The sequence below is a fragment of the Pelodiscus sinensis genome, chromosome 1, assembly GCF_049634645.1.
Source record: "Pelodiscus sinensis isolate JC-2024 chromosome 1, ASM4963464v1, whole genome shotgun sequence".
NCBI lineage: Eukaryota > Metazoa > Chordata > Testudines > Trionychidae > Pelodiscus > Pelodiscus sinensis.
Genome location: NC_134711.1, coordinates 310071081 through 310084912, shown reverse-complemented (window position 1 = coordinate 310084912; position 13832 = coordinate 310071081). Strand labels below are relative to the sequence as shown.

The 13832-nt window shown below is 41.5% G+C and overlaps 1 protein-coding gene across 2 annotated transcripts in view; it reads left to right on the top strand.

Annotated features, from left to right (window-relative positions):
• TMEM135 (transmembrane protein 135) overlaps positions 1–13832 on the top strand; it is a 357787-nt gene that overhangs the window by 57786 nt on the left and 286169 nt on the right. For both annotated transcript variants that reach the window (XM_075919397.1, XM_075919396.1), the window contains exon 4: positions 9779–9812. In XM_075919397.1, coding sequence (XP_075775512.1) covers positions 9779–9812 — 34 coding nt within the window. The remainder of the gene's footprint in view (positions 1–9778; positions 9813–13832) is intronic.

The window sequence follows — 13832 nt, the reverse complement described above, 5'->3', positions numbered from 1 at the left end:
ACTTTTAGTTGTGGGTTTCATATTTGTGAAGAACCTACACAATGCTTAACTAATTAAACCAAAGTGGTGGTTGTTACAATACCCAACAGTATTTGAGCTAATAAATACTTCTGTTTGTCCCTATAGAATACAAGCCTGAGTTCATGGGAAAATTGCTGAATCTATATTCATCAGGAAGGTAAACTACAGTATATTAAAGCCATATGTAGTTCAAATCCTGACATAGGTCATAAGAGAAAATAAGTTGGTTTGTCTAATTTTAGTACTCATTTGTGCACATCTCAGAACCACTACTCAGTGAGATGTGATTAGCAGTTTTTACTCAGGAGAAATTCAAGACTAGAATAATAAGGATTTTGCAGTTTCAGATTGAGGTGTAGTTACAGAGTTAAATAGCAATGCTTGCATCATGCTTTGTTTAATAGTGCTATAAATTCTTGCTTCTTGATCACTACTAAATTCAACTACAGTTTTAAATAAAACCTGGGTAATTCACTCTTAAAAATAATTTTTTTCTGAAATACTAGAATTGGGTAATAGCTTCTCCTTCGTTGCTTCACTTTTGTGGAAGCTATATGTGGAGAAACAAAATCCACTAAAGATAAACTGTTCTGAGATTAGGTTTCCTTTATTTCAAGCATGATAATAATGAACCTTAAAAGTGTTGTATATACATACATTGTACACAGCACATACAGAGGCACAGTTAGTTTAAATCACACGTCATTTTGAAAATGTTTTATCAATCATTAAGAGTAATTCTTGTTATTAACTGTAATTTGAAGAGATGAGAAAAATCTTCATTCAGTTTGTATATACTTCACTGTTTTATTTTGTTTAGTCTGTTTTTACTGTCTGTATTCATTTTTCAAACAACAACTTTTTAGAATAAAAATGATAGAATGCAAGACCGGTAAAATAAAATAATTCTAGTTAACTATTTTTTCTAATGGATTAGATTTCAAGTTGAGTATTTCTTTAAGACACAGTTCCTGCACCTATGGGTTTGTATTCTGGCTGAAACAAACAGTGTACAGGTTAAACTTCTCTAGTCTGGTAGCTTTCGGACCTGATTGGTTATGAATCAGAGAATTTACTGGACCACAGGAGGTCAGTATTGTTTGGCATCATTACCAACATTTCCACTGCTTATTGGGATGTTAGAAGACATTTAAATTAAATGTAAATTAAAGCTAAATAACAGCAGAGTAAACTGATAGCCAGGACTCGTGGCTGTAAACAAACTTTATTGGGACCGTAAGGAAACTTGGCCACATTCTTGATAGGATCTCAGGCTATGTCTAGACTGCAGGCTTCTTTCGGAAGAACCTTTTTTTGGAAAAAAACCTTTCGTCTGAAAAAACTTCTTCCGAAAGAGAGCGTCCACACACAAAAGTGCATCGAAAAAGTGATCTGCTTTTTCGGAAGATAGCATCCATTCAGTGTGGATGCTATCTCGCATTTAAGTTGTAATTATTATGGATGGAGTAGCCACCAGGGCACCTGTGCTTTTTCCTCTTTCCTCTTCTTTCAAAAGAACTCCCTCTTCCCCATCCATACACGCCTTTTTTCGAAAGAGCTTTTTTGGAAAAAGGCTTCTTCGTTGTAGAAAAAGGATTATCAACGCTGGAAAAACCTCTCTGTTCTTTTGATTTACTTTGGAAGAACATGATTGCAGTGTGGATGTAACTCAGGTTTTGTCAGAAAAACAGACATTTTTCTGACAAAACTCTGTAGTGTACACATACCTGCAGATGCTGCTGGACCAGAGAGTGTCGTATTAGAGAGGTTCAACCTGTAGGCTCAGCTTCAAGGGAGTAATCAAGTAAGAACTTTATGGAAAAAATATTCTGACAGTACCCTTAAATCATCTCTCTCTTTTCCACCAACTGATGATGGTCCAATAAAATATATTCTCTCACCCATCTTGTGACTCTCAGGTCTTGAGACCTACATGGCTACAACAACACTACAAAAGATAGTATGCCATCAATTTTATGCCTGAAACTTGTTCAGGTGGTACAAAAAAGACTTCTCATAAGAGTTTTCAGAATTGGTCAGCAAAATATTCCCTAACTGTTGCAAAAATGGTATTTCAGCATGTAGACATTGAGGATCTGATTGCACTGTAATTGAAGTCAATGGCATTTTAACCATTGCTAAAACAGAACTTTGCCTAGATTGAATATGTTTCACATTACTATTATCTTTGTATCAAAAGCTTCCTGGTTCCAATAAAGGGTAGTCAAATCCTGATATGAGCACTTGTTTTTGATTTTTGTAACTCAAAGTAAACACATTGAAATACCCCCATTCACTGGAAAATTAAATAGAGTTTGTCACACTGTCTTGAGTGGCTCACATCCTCTGGACAGATACCCCAACTGGAAGCATGTTCTGTAATTGAATTTCACCAACCCAGTACCAAATGTGAGCTCCCAAAGTCTGACCTATAGTGGACGCACAGACCATTTAGACACTCCAGTCTATTGCCACCAAGGCAAGCTTGCCTTTGTGGCAATTGGTCACATACCAAAAATCACATAGTATTCAGATTATACCCACTTGCAAGAAACCAGTCTCTCACTTAGGTTGATTTTCATTACAGATCTCACTCCAAAGGTAACACTGGTAGACAATTGACAAGTTTACTAGTTGAGAAAAAGAAATGAGTTGCTGAGAGATTAAAACAGATAAAAACGTATTTTCAGGTAACTATAAAATGGTAGCAGAGATATTTGGTCTCCCAGCATCACACAATTGATAACTTATTTTCATTTCAGAGCGTCTCAGATATGAAAAAAGTTTAATACTGTGATATTTTTAAACTTTAAAGCTTACTTTTTGATCAATGTTTTATCGAGTATATGCTTTCTATAAAACAATGGATGTTTATGCATAAACTGGAAGACTGTGATAAGGATGTAAGCGACTAGTCAACTAGTCCCTTGACTAGTCACTTCTCCCCCCTTGCTGCCTCTATTAGAGACAGCAAGTGGGGGGAGCAGGAGCTGGTGCTTTGGGGAACTGGGGGCAGGCGTGGTAGAGGGATAGTGGGGACTGAGTGTGAGCTAGGAAACATTTGATTCCCAGCTTGAGCCCAGTGTCAGATGCTGCGCCTCTGCTTTTTAAATGTATTAAGAGCCTGCCAGCTCTTAATACATTTAAAAAGAAGAAGCGCAGCGGGGGGATCAGCATGAGCTGGGACAGCTGATTCCTGGCTTGAACTGGGTCCCCCACACTGTGCTTCAGCCTTTTAAATGTATTAAGAGTCTCCTGGCTCTTAATACATTTAAAAGGCGGAGCTGCAGCGGTGTCAGCTCCCAGCCCAGAAGCTAACTCCGGCTCTTTGATTAAAAAAATGCGGCTCCTGCAAATATCGCTCAGCCCGGCCGCTCTAACTTAAGGTGCCCCACTGCCTACTCACGGCCGGGCCACTCTGCGCCGCATTTCAGCGCGAGTTCATGGCTGGGCTGTTCTGTGCACGTGCCCCAGCCAGCACATGCTCAAGGCTAGCTGCTCAGTGCACGTGCCCAGTGCCTGGTGAGAGCTGTGCGTGGTGGTAGTAGTGGCGGCATAAGGTTACAGGGAGTACGAGGGGGAGGTGCCTGGCTCTGGGAAAGGGGAGGGGAGGGAAGGGAAGGGGGATTGGGTTGGGGTGGGGGTGTGCAGAGCATCCCAGCCAGCACATGTTCAAAGCGGGCTGCTCATGTACGCACCCCAGCACCTTTAGGGAGATGCGTATGGCAGTAACGGCGGCTCCAGGACCCGGGCATTAGGTTGGGGGGGCGGAGGAGGAGAGGAATTGGATTAGAGCGGGCTGTGTGTGTGTGTGTGTGTGTGTGTGTGTGTGTGTGCCTGGCTTTGGGGAAAGGGAGGGGGACTGGGTTAGAGCAGCGGGGGAAGGCTGGCTCTGTGGAAGGGGATGGGGATTGGGTCTGAAATGTCCTGTAACGTTACTTTTATCACTATATTTTGTGCGTCCTCTCCCCCCCCCGATAAGCCCAAGTCACGACAGACGCACACACAGTTTTTATAACACATCACTGTGAGCACACTGTCTCCAGGCCACTTCATCCCGGCCCAATTTCCCTTCCTAAGTCTCTAGCCTACCTTGGTAAGTCTAACTTGGAGAACAATCACTCTGAACCCCCTTCTGCGAGGCCGCTGCTTCCAGGCCCTGATGACTCACTGGAGGTGGTAGGGAGACCTGAGCCCAGGGCCCTAAAAGCAGAGAAGCTATTCCTCTGCTCGGTTGGTGGGGTGTGATGGACTTGGCCGGGTCTGGGCACTGCTGAGAACATCTGCTCTGGGCGAATTGCTCAAACTCAAGGCTCCCTATAGTCTCTGACTGGAGACCCTGCCCAAATAGGCCACAAACCAGTCACAGTGAGCACTTCAGCTGCCAATCCGACCAGCAGGAAGCCTCACGAGCAAAACCCTTCAGACACCCCAGCTCTCCCTGTGCCACAATCATCCCAAGCCTAACACACAGGAGAGGGGTTATTGAACCCAATCTCACCTACCCCAAATGGGTCTTTCCAGTCCCAAAGACCCAGCCACAAATCCCCGGTCAATTTACACTTTGGATCTTCCCCACAAGAGCACGCTGAGCCAATCTTTTAGAATCTAAAATCTAAAGATTTATTAATAAAAGAAAAAAAAGCATGAGCATAAGGCTGTTAAGGAAAATACATTATGTGCATCAAATCACCAAGTTCTTGATGCAGGCTCTTAGCAGAGATGTTACAAACTGCTCTCTGAAAGGTCTCTGGTGTACATCCTGTGTCAAGATGGGCCAACACTTCTTCCTGGATTGCTGTTCCTTGCAAGGCTGTATCTGGAACCAGTGGCAGAATTGAAGGGAAGATGGAGTCTGCCTCATGGCATTTTATATCCATCCCTGGTATCTTCCAAGCTGGAGCAGGTCATGTGGCCCAGTGACCTATCCCAGTATCCCATATCAGCAGTAATGATATTGGCTGGTTTGCAGGTCCCAGACACATTCCTCAGATATGTATTGGCCTCTCTGAGGGTATGCCTATTTCAGAATAGGGCTTCAAATGTAGGCATTCGGAATTGCAAATCAAGCCCGGGATTTAAATATCCCGTGCTTGATTCGCATCTTCCCGACCGGGCGCCATTTTTGAAATTTACAAGCCTGGAATAACTGCCTATGTCTACATGTGGTAGTGAAACGGGCATTCGAAATAAAGCCCTATTTCGAACTACCTGTTAAACCTCATTGCAGGAGGAATAACAGGTAGTTCAAAATAGGGCTTTATTTCGAATGCCCGTTTCACTGCCGCATGTAGACGCGGGCAGTGATTCCAGGCTTGTAAATTTCAAAAAATGGCACCCAGCTGGGAAGATGCAAATCAAGCCCGGGATATTTAAATCCCGGGCTTGATTTGCAATTCCGAATGCCTACATTTGCAGCCCTATTCCGAAATAGGCTGCAAGTGTAGACATACCCTGAGAACTTTGTCCCGAAAGCCTTGCTAATTAGTATAGTCACTGATTGAACATTCCTGGCCCATTGCTCTGTCTGACAGAGAATCTTCCAGCATCAACACAGAGTACATATTTATAACTCCACATACAGATATCACCTAAGTACATGAATAACATACATAAAATCAGTAGAACATAAGCTTTTATTTGACATCTCACGTGGCCCCCTTTGTACAGACTTTGGGGCACCCTCGCCCCCTTGGGTGTAGCAGTGACCTGTCTGATCCCCTTAAAATCCAGTAACCTGACACCCCCTATGCAAAACTGATGCAGGAAGTGATGCCAGTAACATCACTGAGGGCGTCACAGGCCTCCCCATGTTTTGGCTCTGTGTTAGTACGGGTTCTAATCCAATATTAGAAACAAGAATACATAACTGGACAAGTGTATGAAAACCAGGTTCGCCTACAATAGGCTTCCTCATTGTAAGGTCTGTCATAGTGACAACCATGTCCTTGCATTGTTTTATAAATCCAAGGTAAAACTTGGTAAGAACCACTGCCAATTGGATCCGCTTTTGCAGCATGAGCCTCATGTATCATGTGATCTTGTCCAGAGCTAAGGAAAATAATAAATTTATCCATGCCAGCTCTGACAACTCTCTGAACTCCAGTTAACATTGTGTTAATGTAGATATTCTCGTCCTCCATAATGTAGGCATCTTGGCCCTTAGCCATGAAAACATAATGGGGGTATGCCTCAGTTTCCCTTTCCACACAGTACATTATGGCTGGAATTTTCTCTGTCCTGTAAGAAGTTCCAAGACCAGTTACAGTCATTAACCATGAAATATCAACATCACAAGGTCCTTTAACATACAGTCTGTCTTTTGGTACATTTCTTCTCAGGTTCAATAGTTTTTCCAAAACAGCATGCACATTGTACATTTTTACAGTTTTGTGTATCAGCACATTGGTTACAAAAGTTAACATGAGTAATAGGAACAAATCCATATCCAGTGTACATTGACAGTACTTTCTCTCATGCCACATCTTTGGCTCCACACTACTGTAGTTTTGGCTCTTCAGAGTTAAACTACAATTTTCCTTTGCCAAAGCAAATTCTTTCCTTCCCCCTTGCCCTGTGGGCTCAAAACCTAAAGTCGCTGACTTAATAAAGACAAAGGGCTGGCTGGGTGTCTCTCCCTTGCTCACAATGGTCATGGAATTCTCCCTCTCCCCCCAATCAGTGGGGTAGCTACAATAAGATGTAGACTCACAAATCTCTTGTCCTTTCACCTACAACCTCTTCTTCCACATGGAATCAGATGTTAAGCTTCCGGATCGATTACAAGTGTCCGCAGTGTCTAGAGATGGGAGCTTAACTGCCATCTTCTGCATTCTAGAAAGACTAACCACACAGCGGTTCTGCTCTGCATATTTAGCTACATAGTCCTTCCCCTGAATCTGAGACATACTTTGTTCACTCTCATCATCAACCTGGAAACGTCTCTGTCCCAACCACATTGACTCCGCCCGAAACTCATCAACCCATGGGGGCCCTTGTTTTGGTGAGGCATCCAGTCTATCCCTACATGGGGCTGCTTCCTACCCCCTTATTATTTTGAAGGGTTCTTTTATGCTCATCCTAAATACAAACCCACATCAGGATAATGTTCCAAAAGCATTTATTTTTTCATTTGGTACCCAGCAGAAACATCAGCAGAATACAAGGTTGCACAGTTTATATAATAATGATATCCAAGGATATATTCTCTTACAAAACATGTGGCTTAGTTTATAATTGTGCAACTCTGGGTTCCTTCTCATTTGCTCTGACAGGCAGGATAATGACCAATTGCCAGCCAGGGTTTTTCTGCTGGTTAGTGCTGCTACTTCTGCTTTTTCAATTTGATTGTGCCTTAGAGCAATAGTTAGGGGTAACCTATATAAGAGCGTCTGGCTGCCATGTGTGTCTCAACACGGAAAAGGCTAAAAATAAGAAGCAGGGCACCTGAATTGTGTATCTTACAGTATTGTTTTCAAATGGATGCTGCTAGCATTTCTGGTGCTCAGAGGATTCTTCAACACCTTAGTGAAATGAAACAATTTTGAAGCAGTTTCTGGAGCTATAACAAAACTATTCATTTAAATTGTCCAAAGGGGAGAGAAGCTTATCTTCTGTGGCAGAGATGCTCCTCAAAGTAATAGTGGTATAAGTTGGGGTTTGTAGCAAGATCTTTGATGCTGTGAAAGATAAATCCAGTTTGTCATGTCAAAGCAAAATGGACAGAAACTTTCCCCAAGCTATCCTTAGGCCCTGAAAAAGGAGGTGCTTTTATATTTTCAGCAATAAGGGCTTTCCTTTTCCCTTATCCAGGGTACATCTAAACTACACTCCTCTTTTGACAGAGTTGTAAATTAGACATATCGCAATTGCAAATGAAGCTGGGATTTGAATTTCACATGCTTCATTTGCATAATCATGTCACCGTTCTTTCGACAAACGCTATTTTGAAAGTGAAACCGCGGTCTCGACGCGGTTCTTTCAAAAAGAAAAGACTTTTTCGGAAGATCCTGTAAACTTCATTTTTTGAGGACCGGAAGAACCCGTTGGGGATAGGTGAGATTGGGTTCTGTAACCCCTTACCTGTGTGTGTTTGAGCAATTTGCCCTGAGCGGATGCCCTCACTGGAGCCTAGACCCAGCCCGTTCCGTCACAGGTATATAAACAGTTTAATTAAAGACTGTAGTCTTATAAATATACATCAAGAGGTTTGTAGGATCTCTAATTCGAACTACCTACTCCGTGCCACGTGTAGTTCGGACTAAGGGGATTTAAAAATGGCGGCGCCCGGGAACATGCAAATGAAGTCCGGGATATTTAAATCCCGGGCTTCATTTGCAACTCCGGTTGTCCTCATTTGCCTACCTAGCTTGAACTAACGAGCTAGTGTAGACATACCCCTAGAGTTTTATTCTAGGTTCTGAAAGAGTGTGTGGTCTAATTATTACAGACCCTTTTGTCCCTGCACCTACGCAACGTTCCTTGTTCATTGCCCTGATAACCTCTCAGACTCCTTTCTTTGCCTCTACCTCATCTTGCTCAGGTACGAGAAAGAGGAAGCATTGGGAATACAGGGGAGAGAGGGTGTGTCTTATTCTTTTCTGGTGGCCAGCACTACAGCAAGTCAGGTGGAGAAACTTCAGAAAAAAAATCCTGTTCAGCTCCTGAAGCCCTTAGGGCAAAAATTTAGCAAATTTAGCTGCTAGAATCTAAGATGGCTCTATTGAATCTAAGAAGGCTCTACTGTGCATGTACACTGATTTTTTTTCTTTTTCTTTTTTACTTTCAAAGACTGAGTTTCTAATGTAATCTCTAGATTCTAGCATCAGGAGCATTATGGAAAATATAAAAATAGAAAATACTGCAAGATGTGATTAAAATCAACAAGGGATGGAAATACTGACTAGCATTTACCATGGCATAGGTTTGGTGTGGGTATAAACACAGTGGGGCTAGTGAAAATTGCATAACCCTGTATCTGCCTTTTCACAAAGGGTGCAAATATGCTCTTAAATTGGTAAACCAGTGGGTTGCATCTTGAAAGAAACTTCTATTCTTGCTCCCACCATAATTTCAAATGCAGAATGTCCTACGAATAGCTCACATGTACAGGGCTGCAGACATGTGTAACAGCCCACATATCAAGTCATCTGTCCTCTGCTGCAGTGGCATATATGTTCAAACTTATGGAACTGCCAGCATATTTCCCTATCCGAAATGGCTTGTAATCAAATGTGGCATGGAGAAGAGTGTGCTACAAAAGAGGAGCAAACACCCTTAGAAATTCAAGTGGGGGAAAAAAAAAAGATTAAAAGGACAAAACACAGAAATTAAGTAGAAAATAACAGGAAAGGAAATGGTAGCAACTATACCAGAGCCTGGTCTGAGGAGACATTGCTGGAATGTGTGTGGTCCTCTATCAGAAAAGGCTGGGAGCCATTGAATTAGGCCAAGAAATCAGTTGTAAATTTTGTTAAAACTTTATTACTGACTAATCAATAAGAATTAGAAGCAGTTGCCACTAGATCAGTGTTTCTGAACAGGGTGCCACTGGCATAGTTTCTCTGAAGTGTCTTTTTTTTTCTGCCATGCATAATGCTTGAACTTGCATAAGTCAACTAAAAGTATCTTCTAGAGAGTTCTAGGAAAGCTTTATATTTTTGTTGCATTGTGATATTATACTGTATTTTTTCAGCATGATGGGTGATATAATATTGATGTATGTCTTATTCACTAATCTGATAATTTCTGCTTATAGGAGAGGTCTGCTTACAATCTACATGGCCAATTTGGTAAGTAGCCCTTTCTTCCAATACCACATATAATTTTATTCTTGGAAGTGCAAGTGTAAATTCATTTTAATAATGTAATTGTCTTTTAAAATATCTAACTATTGTTTTATTTTCAGCTAATTAAGCTTATCTTAATGCCAAAAGTTTGACCATTCCTTTAAAAGCAAATAATTAGAGTGAAGATTGAAACTTAATTCTCTATATGGTGCTTAGATTCTTTTCTATCTTAGCCGTAAAACAGTGTCTTCTTATTCTATGTATCATATCAACAACAAAATAACTGTGAAGACATGTAAAGAACTTTGTATTTCATTTTATGTATTAGAATCTAGTCCGTCAAATTCCCTTGCACTTCAATTGTACTTTTTGTTAATTGGTTTATATTATATGATATACCTTAGCACATGGTAAAATACATGTACTAATCTCTATGTAAAATTTTTGATAAAATATACTGTGTAAAATTCCATTAAAATCAATGGGATGTTCAGTTCATTTAAATGGCATTTTGCAAAGTAACTATTACACTAATTTACTTCTAAACGTCTCATGATTATATTGTTCTGATTGATGTGGTTATAATTTATAGTCAGTATTCAGCATTGATTTTTCTTTATTTTTCTTCACAAAAATCAATTTAAAAATCACATAAAGTGTTAATAGGTTATTTGTATATGTTTCTTAATACTGTGCACCTGTATGATCTCCAGTAAAATTAGTTTTACAACTTGTCAAATGTGCGTAAGTATAAAACAAAACAAAATTACATAGACATTACAGATGATGTGTGGTGACTTTTATAGTAATACAGTAAAATCTATGTTATGCCTGGAGATTAGGGCATGCCAGTAACCTAAAAATTCGGTTTGTCTTTGCGGGGGAGGGGCATGGGAGCCCTCAACAACAAACATTTCTGTGGTGGAGTTAAATCAAACTTAGTGGGTAAGCATCTTAAAATATAATTTTCAGCATAGGCCTGCCTGCTAAAGTCAAGCATCATTTTAACTCTTTAACTCCTTTCAAAGCTGCTTGACTGTTGGACAGACCCATAGCATAGCTTTATTTTATTACAAGACCAACAAACACCAGAAGATAAGGTTTTTACCTTGCACAACCTATGTAGCATCTAGTGTACTTTGAATAAAACTTCTATTTTATCAAGCAGTCTGTGATCCAAAGAGATGTTTTAAACATAACATAGTATGTTCCAGAGTCTCAGAGGGGTAGCCATGTTAATCTGTAACTTCAAAAACAATGAGTATTCCTGTGGTATCGTAGGGTGTGTCAGACAACACCTTTACCTTGAAATAAACTATGACATTTGTATATCTTATTTCAAAAGATTTATTTTGAAATTTGGTGCTGTCTATACACAAATTTGGTGCTGACTATTTTGAAATACTCCTTAATCCTCGTGGAACAAAGGTTACCAGGATGTTGGAATAAGCTGCCCATTATTTTGAAATCTATTTCAAAATAACAGGCTGCTTCAATATATGCGGAATAGATATTTTGGGATACTTCCGATATCCCGAAATAGCTCTACAGTGTGGACAGCCTCAGAGACTAACAAATATTTCATGGATTTTGAGTGAGTGAGTGAGTGAGTGAGTGAGTGAGTGAGTGAGTGAGTGAGTGTGTGTGTGTGTGTGTGTGTGTGTGTGTGTGTGTGTGTGAGTTCCAGGTGCCACAGGACTGCTCGTTGTTTTTATAGTATGTTCCACCGTTGAGATGCTTTTAGGAGTGGTGGCAAATCTGAGGGCACAGATCTAGAGGAAGGACAGATTGAGGACTACCCAACCGTCCACCAATCTGACAAGGCACCCAATGATAATTCATACTCCGCTCCTGATGAAGTGGTTATTCCAAATGACCCAACAGCTATTGATGATACCAAGCAATTCCAGGACTTATTTAAAAGAATGGCTACCAGTCAGGAGGTAGTTTTATCAGAGTTCAGGAGAAACAGCACAAATGCCTAAAGAATCTACAGCCCTCTGCAAAATCCAAAATTGCACTACCTCTAGACAAAACAATCCTCGGGGCAGCCGATGAAGTATGGCAAACACCAGCCACGGCCCCTCCAAGTAGTAAAAGGGCGAGATGAAGTATTTTGTTCCATCTAAAAGCATGGACTTTACCTTCCTACACCATCAACCATACTCCTTAGAGGTTGATGCTGCTAATCAAAGGTTCAAGAACACACAACACAACACACAGGACAAGGACCACAAATGCCTGGATGTGTTTTGGAGAAAAGTGTACTCTTCATCAACCCTCCAGCTACACATAGCTAACTATACAGCACTGCTTGCAAATCATGATTTTGACAATTACACGAAATTAACAGAACTCATGCACAATATTGAAGAGGATAAAAGACCTGTCCTTAAGGCAGTCGTTAAGGAGGGTCACACTATATCCCATATGACACTGCAAATGGCCCTGGATGCTGCAGAAACCGAGGTCCACCGCGACGTCTGTGGTAATGATACGTTCATCTTGGTTGCAAGCAGTGGGAGTCCCTAAGGATCTCCAGGCCAAAGTAGAGGACCTGCCATTTGACAAAGCTAAATTGTTTGTGGCAGGTACTGATGAAGCCCTGCATCCAAGCAAAGATTTGTGCACTACCCTACGCACATTGGGGATGTACACTCCCCTTATTGAAGAAAGCATTACACACTGTATCAAAGACACAGGGACACACTCTTCACTAGACAACAGCAATACTGACCCTTTGAGCAAAACTTCTTCAGACCATGAAACCAATGCAAGAGAGCCCAGAACAACCACTCTTCTATGAGACAGGCCTCGAGGTAGCACCTTTGAAAATTTGGTCGAGGTTCTGCCTGACCTCTCCCCCATTACAGTACCAGGTGAGCACAATATATTTCACCATTGTTTGTGCCCCTTTTACAATCAATGAGCAGCAATCACTACAGATTGGTGGGTCCTAGAAATCATCAGTCGTTGTTATTCTATCCCCTTCATGGCAATCCCCCCAACCTCCTCACCCTCTCCCTCCCTCTTCAGGGACCTCTCTCATGAGACATTGCTCCACCAGGAGGTTCAGCACCTTCTCAATATAGAAGCCATAGAGCGGGTCCTCCAAAAATACAAAGGGGAGGGGGTTTTATTTGAACTACTTTCTCACCGAAAAGAGAATAGGAGGTTGGAGTTCTATCTTGGACCTTTGCCAATTAAACACACCTTCGCAGGCAACGCTTCAAAATGATTATACTCACCATAATAATTCCAGCACTGAACAGGGGGGACCAGTTTTCAGCCCTTGACTTTCAAGATGCATATTTTCACATCATAATACACCCTGCACTCAGGTGTTTCCTACAATTCACAGTAGCCTCAGACCATTTTCAATATAGAGTCCTCCCGTTCGGACACTCCTCTGCCCCCAGAGTCTTTTTGAAAACCCTCGCAGTTGCTGCAGAATATCTCAGACACAATGAGTTCACAATATTCCCTTATCTAGATGATTGTCTAATATGAGGTCCCTCACAACAGAGCATGAGAGACATGATTGCATTCACGAAGACGACACTTCAGTCGATGGGCTTCATTATCAATACGCCCCACACAATCTGTGGAGTTCATATGGGCTCGTATAGATTCCTCAAGAGCTCGAGCCTATTTCCCCAACCTCCGTTTCAACAGTATAAGAAAACTCGTTACATTCATTACCACCAGCCCAACGGTTCCCATCTTAACTTACCTCAAACTTATGGGGTACGTGGCAGCTACCACATATGCGGTCCTGCATGCCAGGCTTCGCTTCCGGTGTTTCCAACACAGGATCTCTTCACTGTACACACTAGCCAGTCGTCAGATCCACAGGCACATTTTACCTCCCCCAAAAGTCCTCACCTCCTTACAATGGTGGACACAGGCACAGAACCTCTGCACAGGAGATGCCTTTCCACCGGGACCAGCCATCTGAAAAATTACTACGGAACCCTCACAAATTACTAAGGACACCTCCAACAGTTTGCACAAGGGAAATGG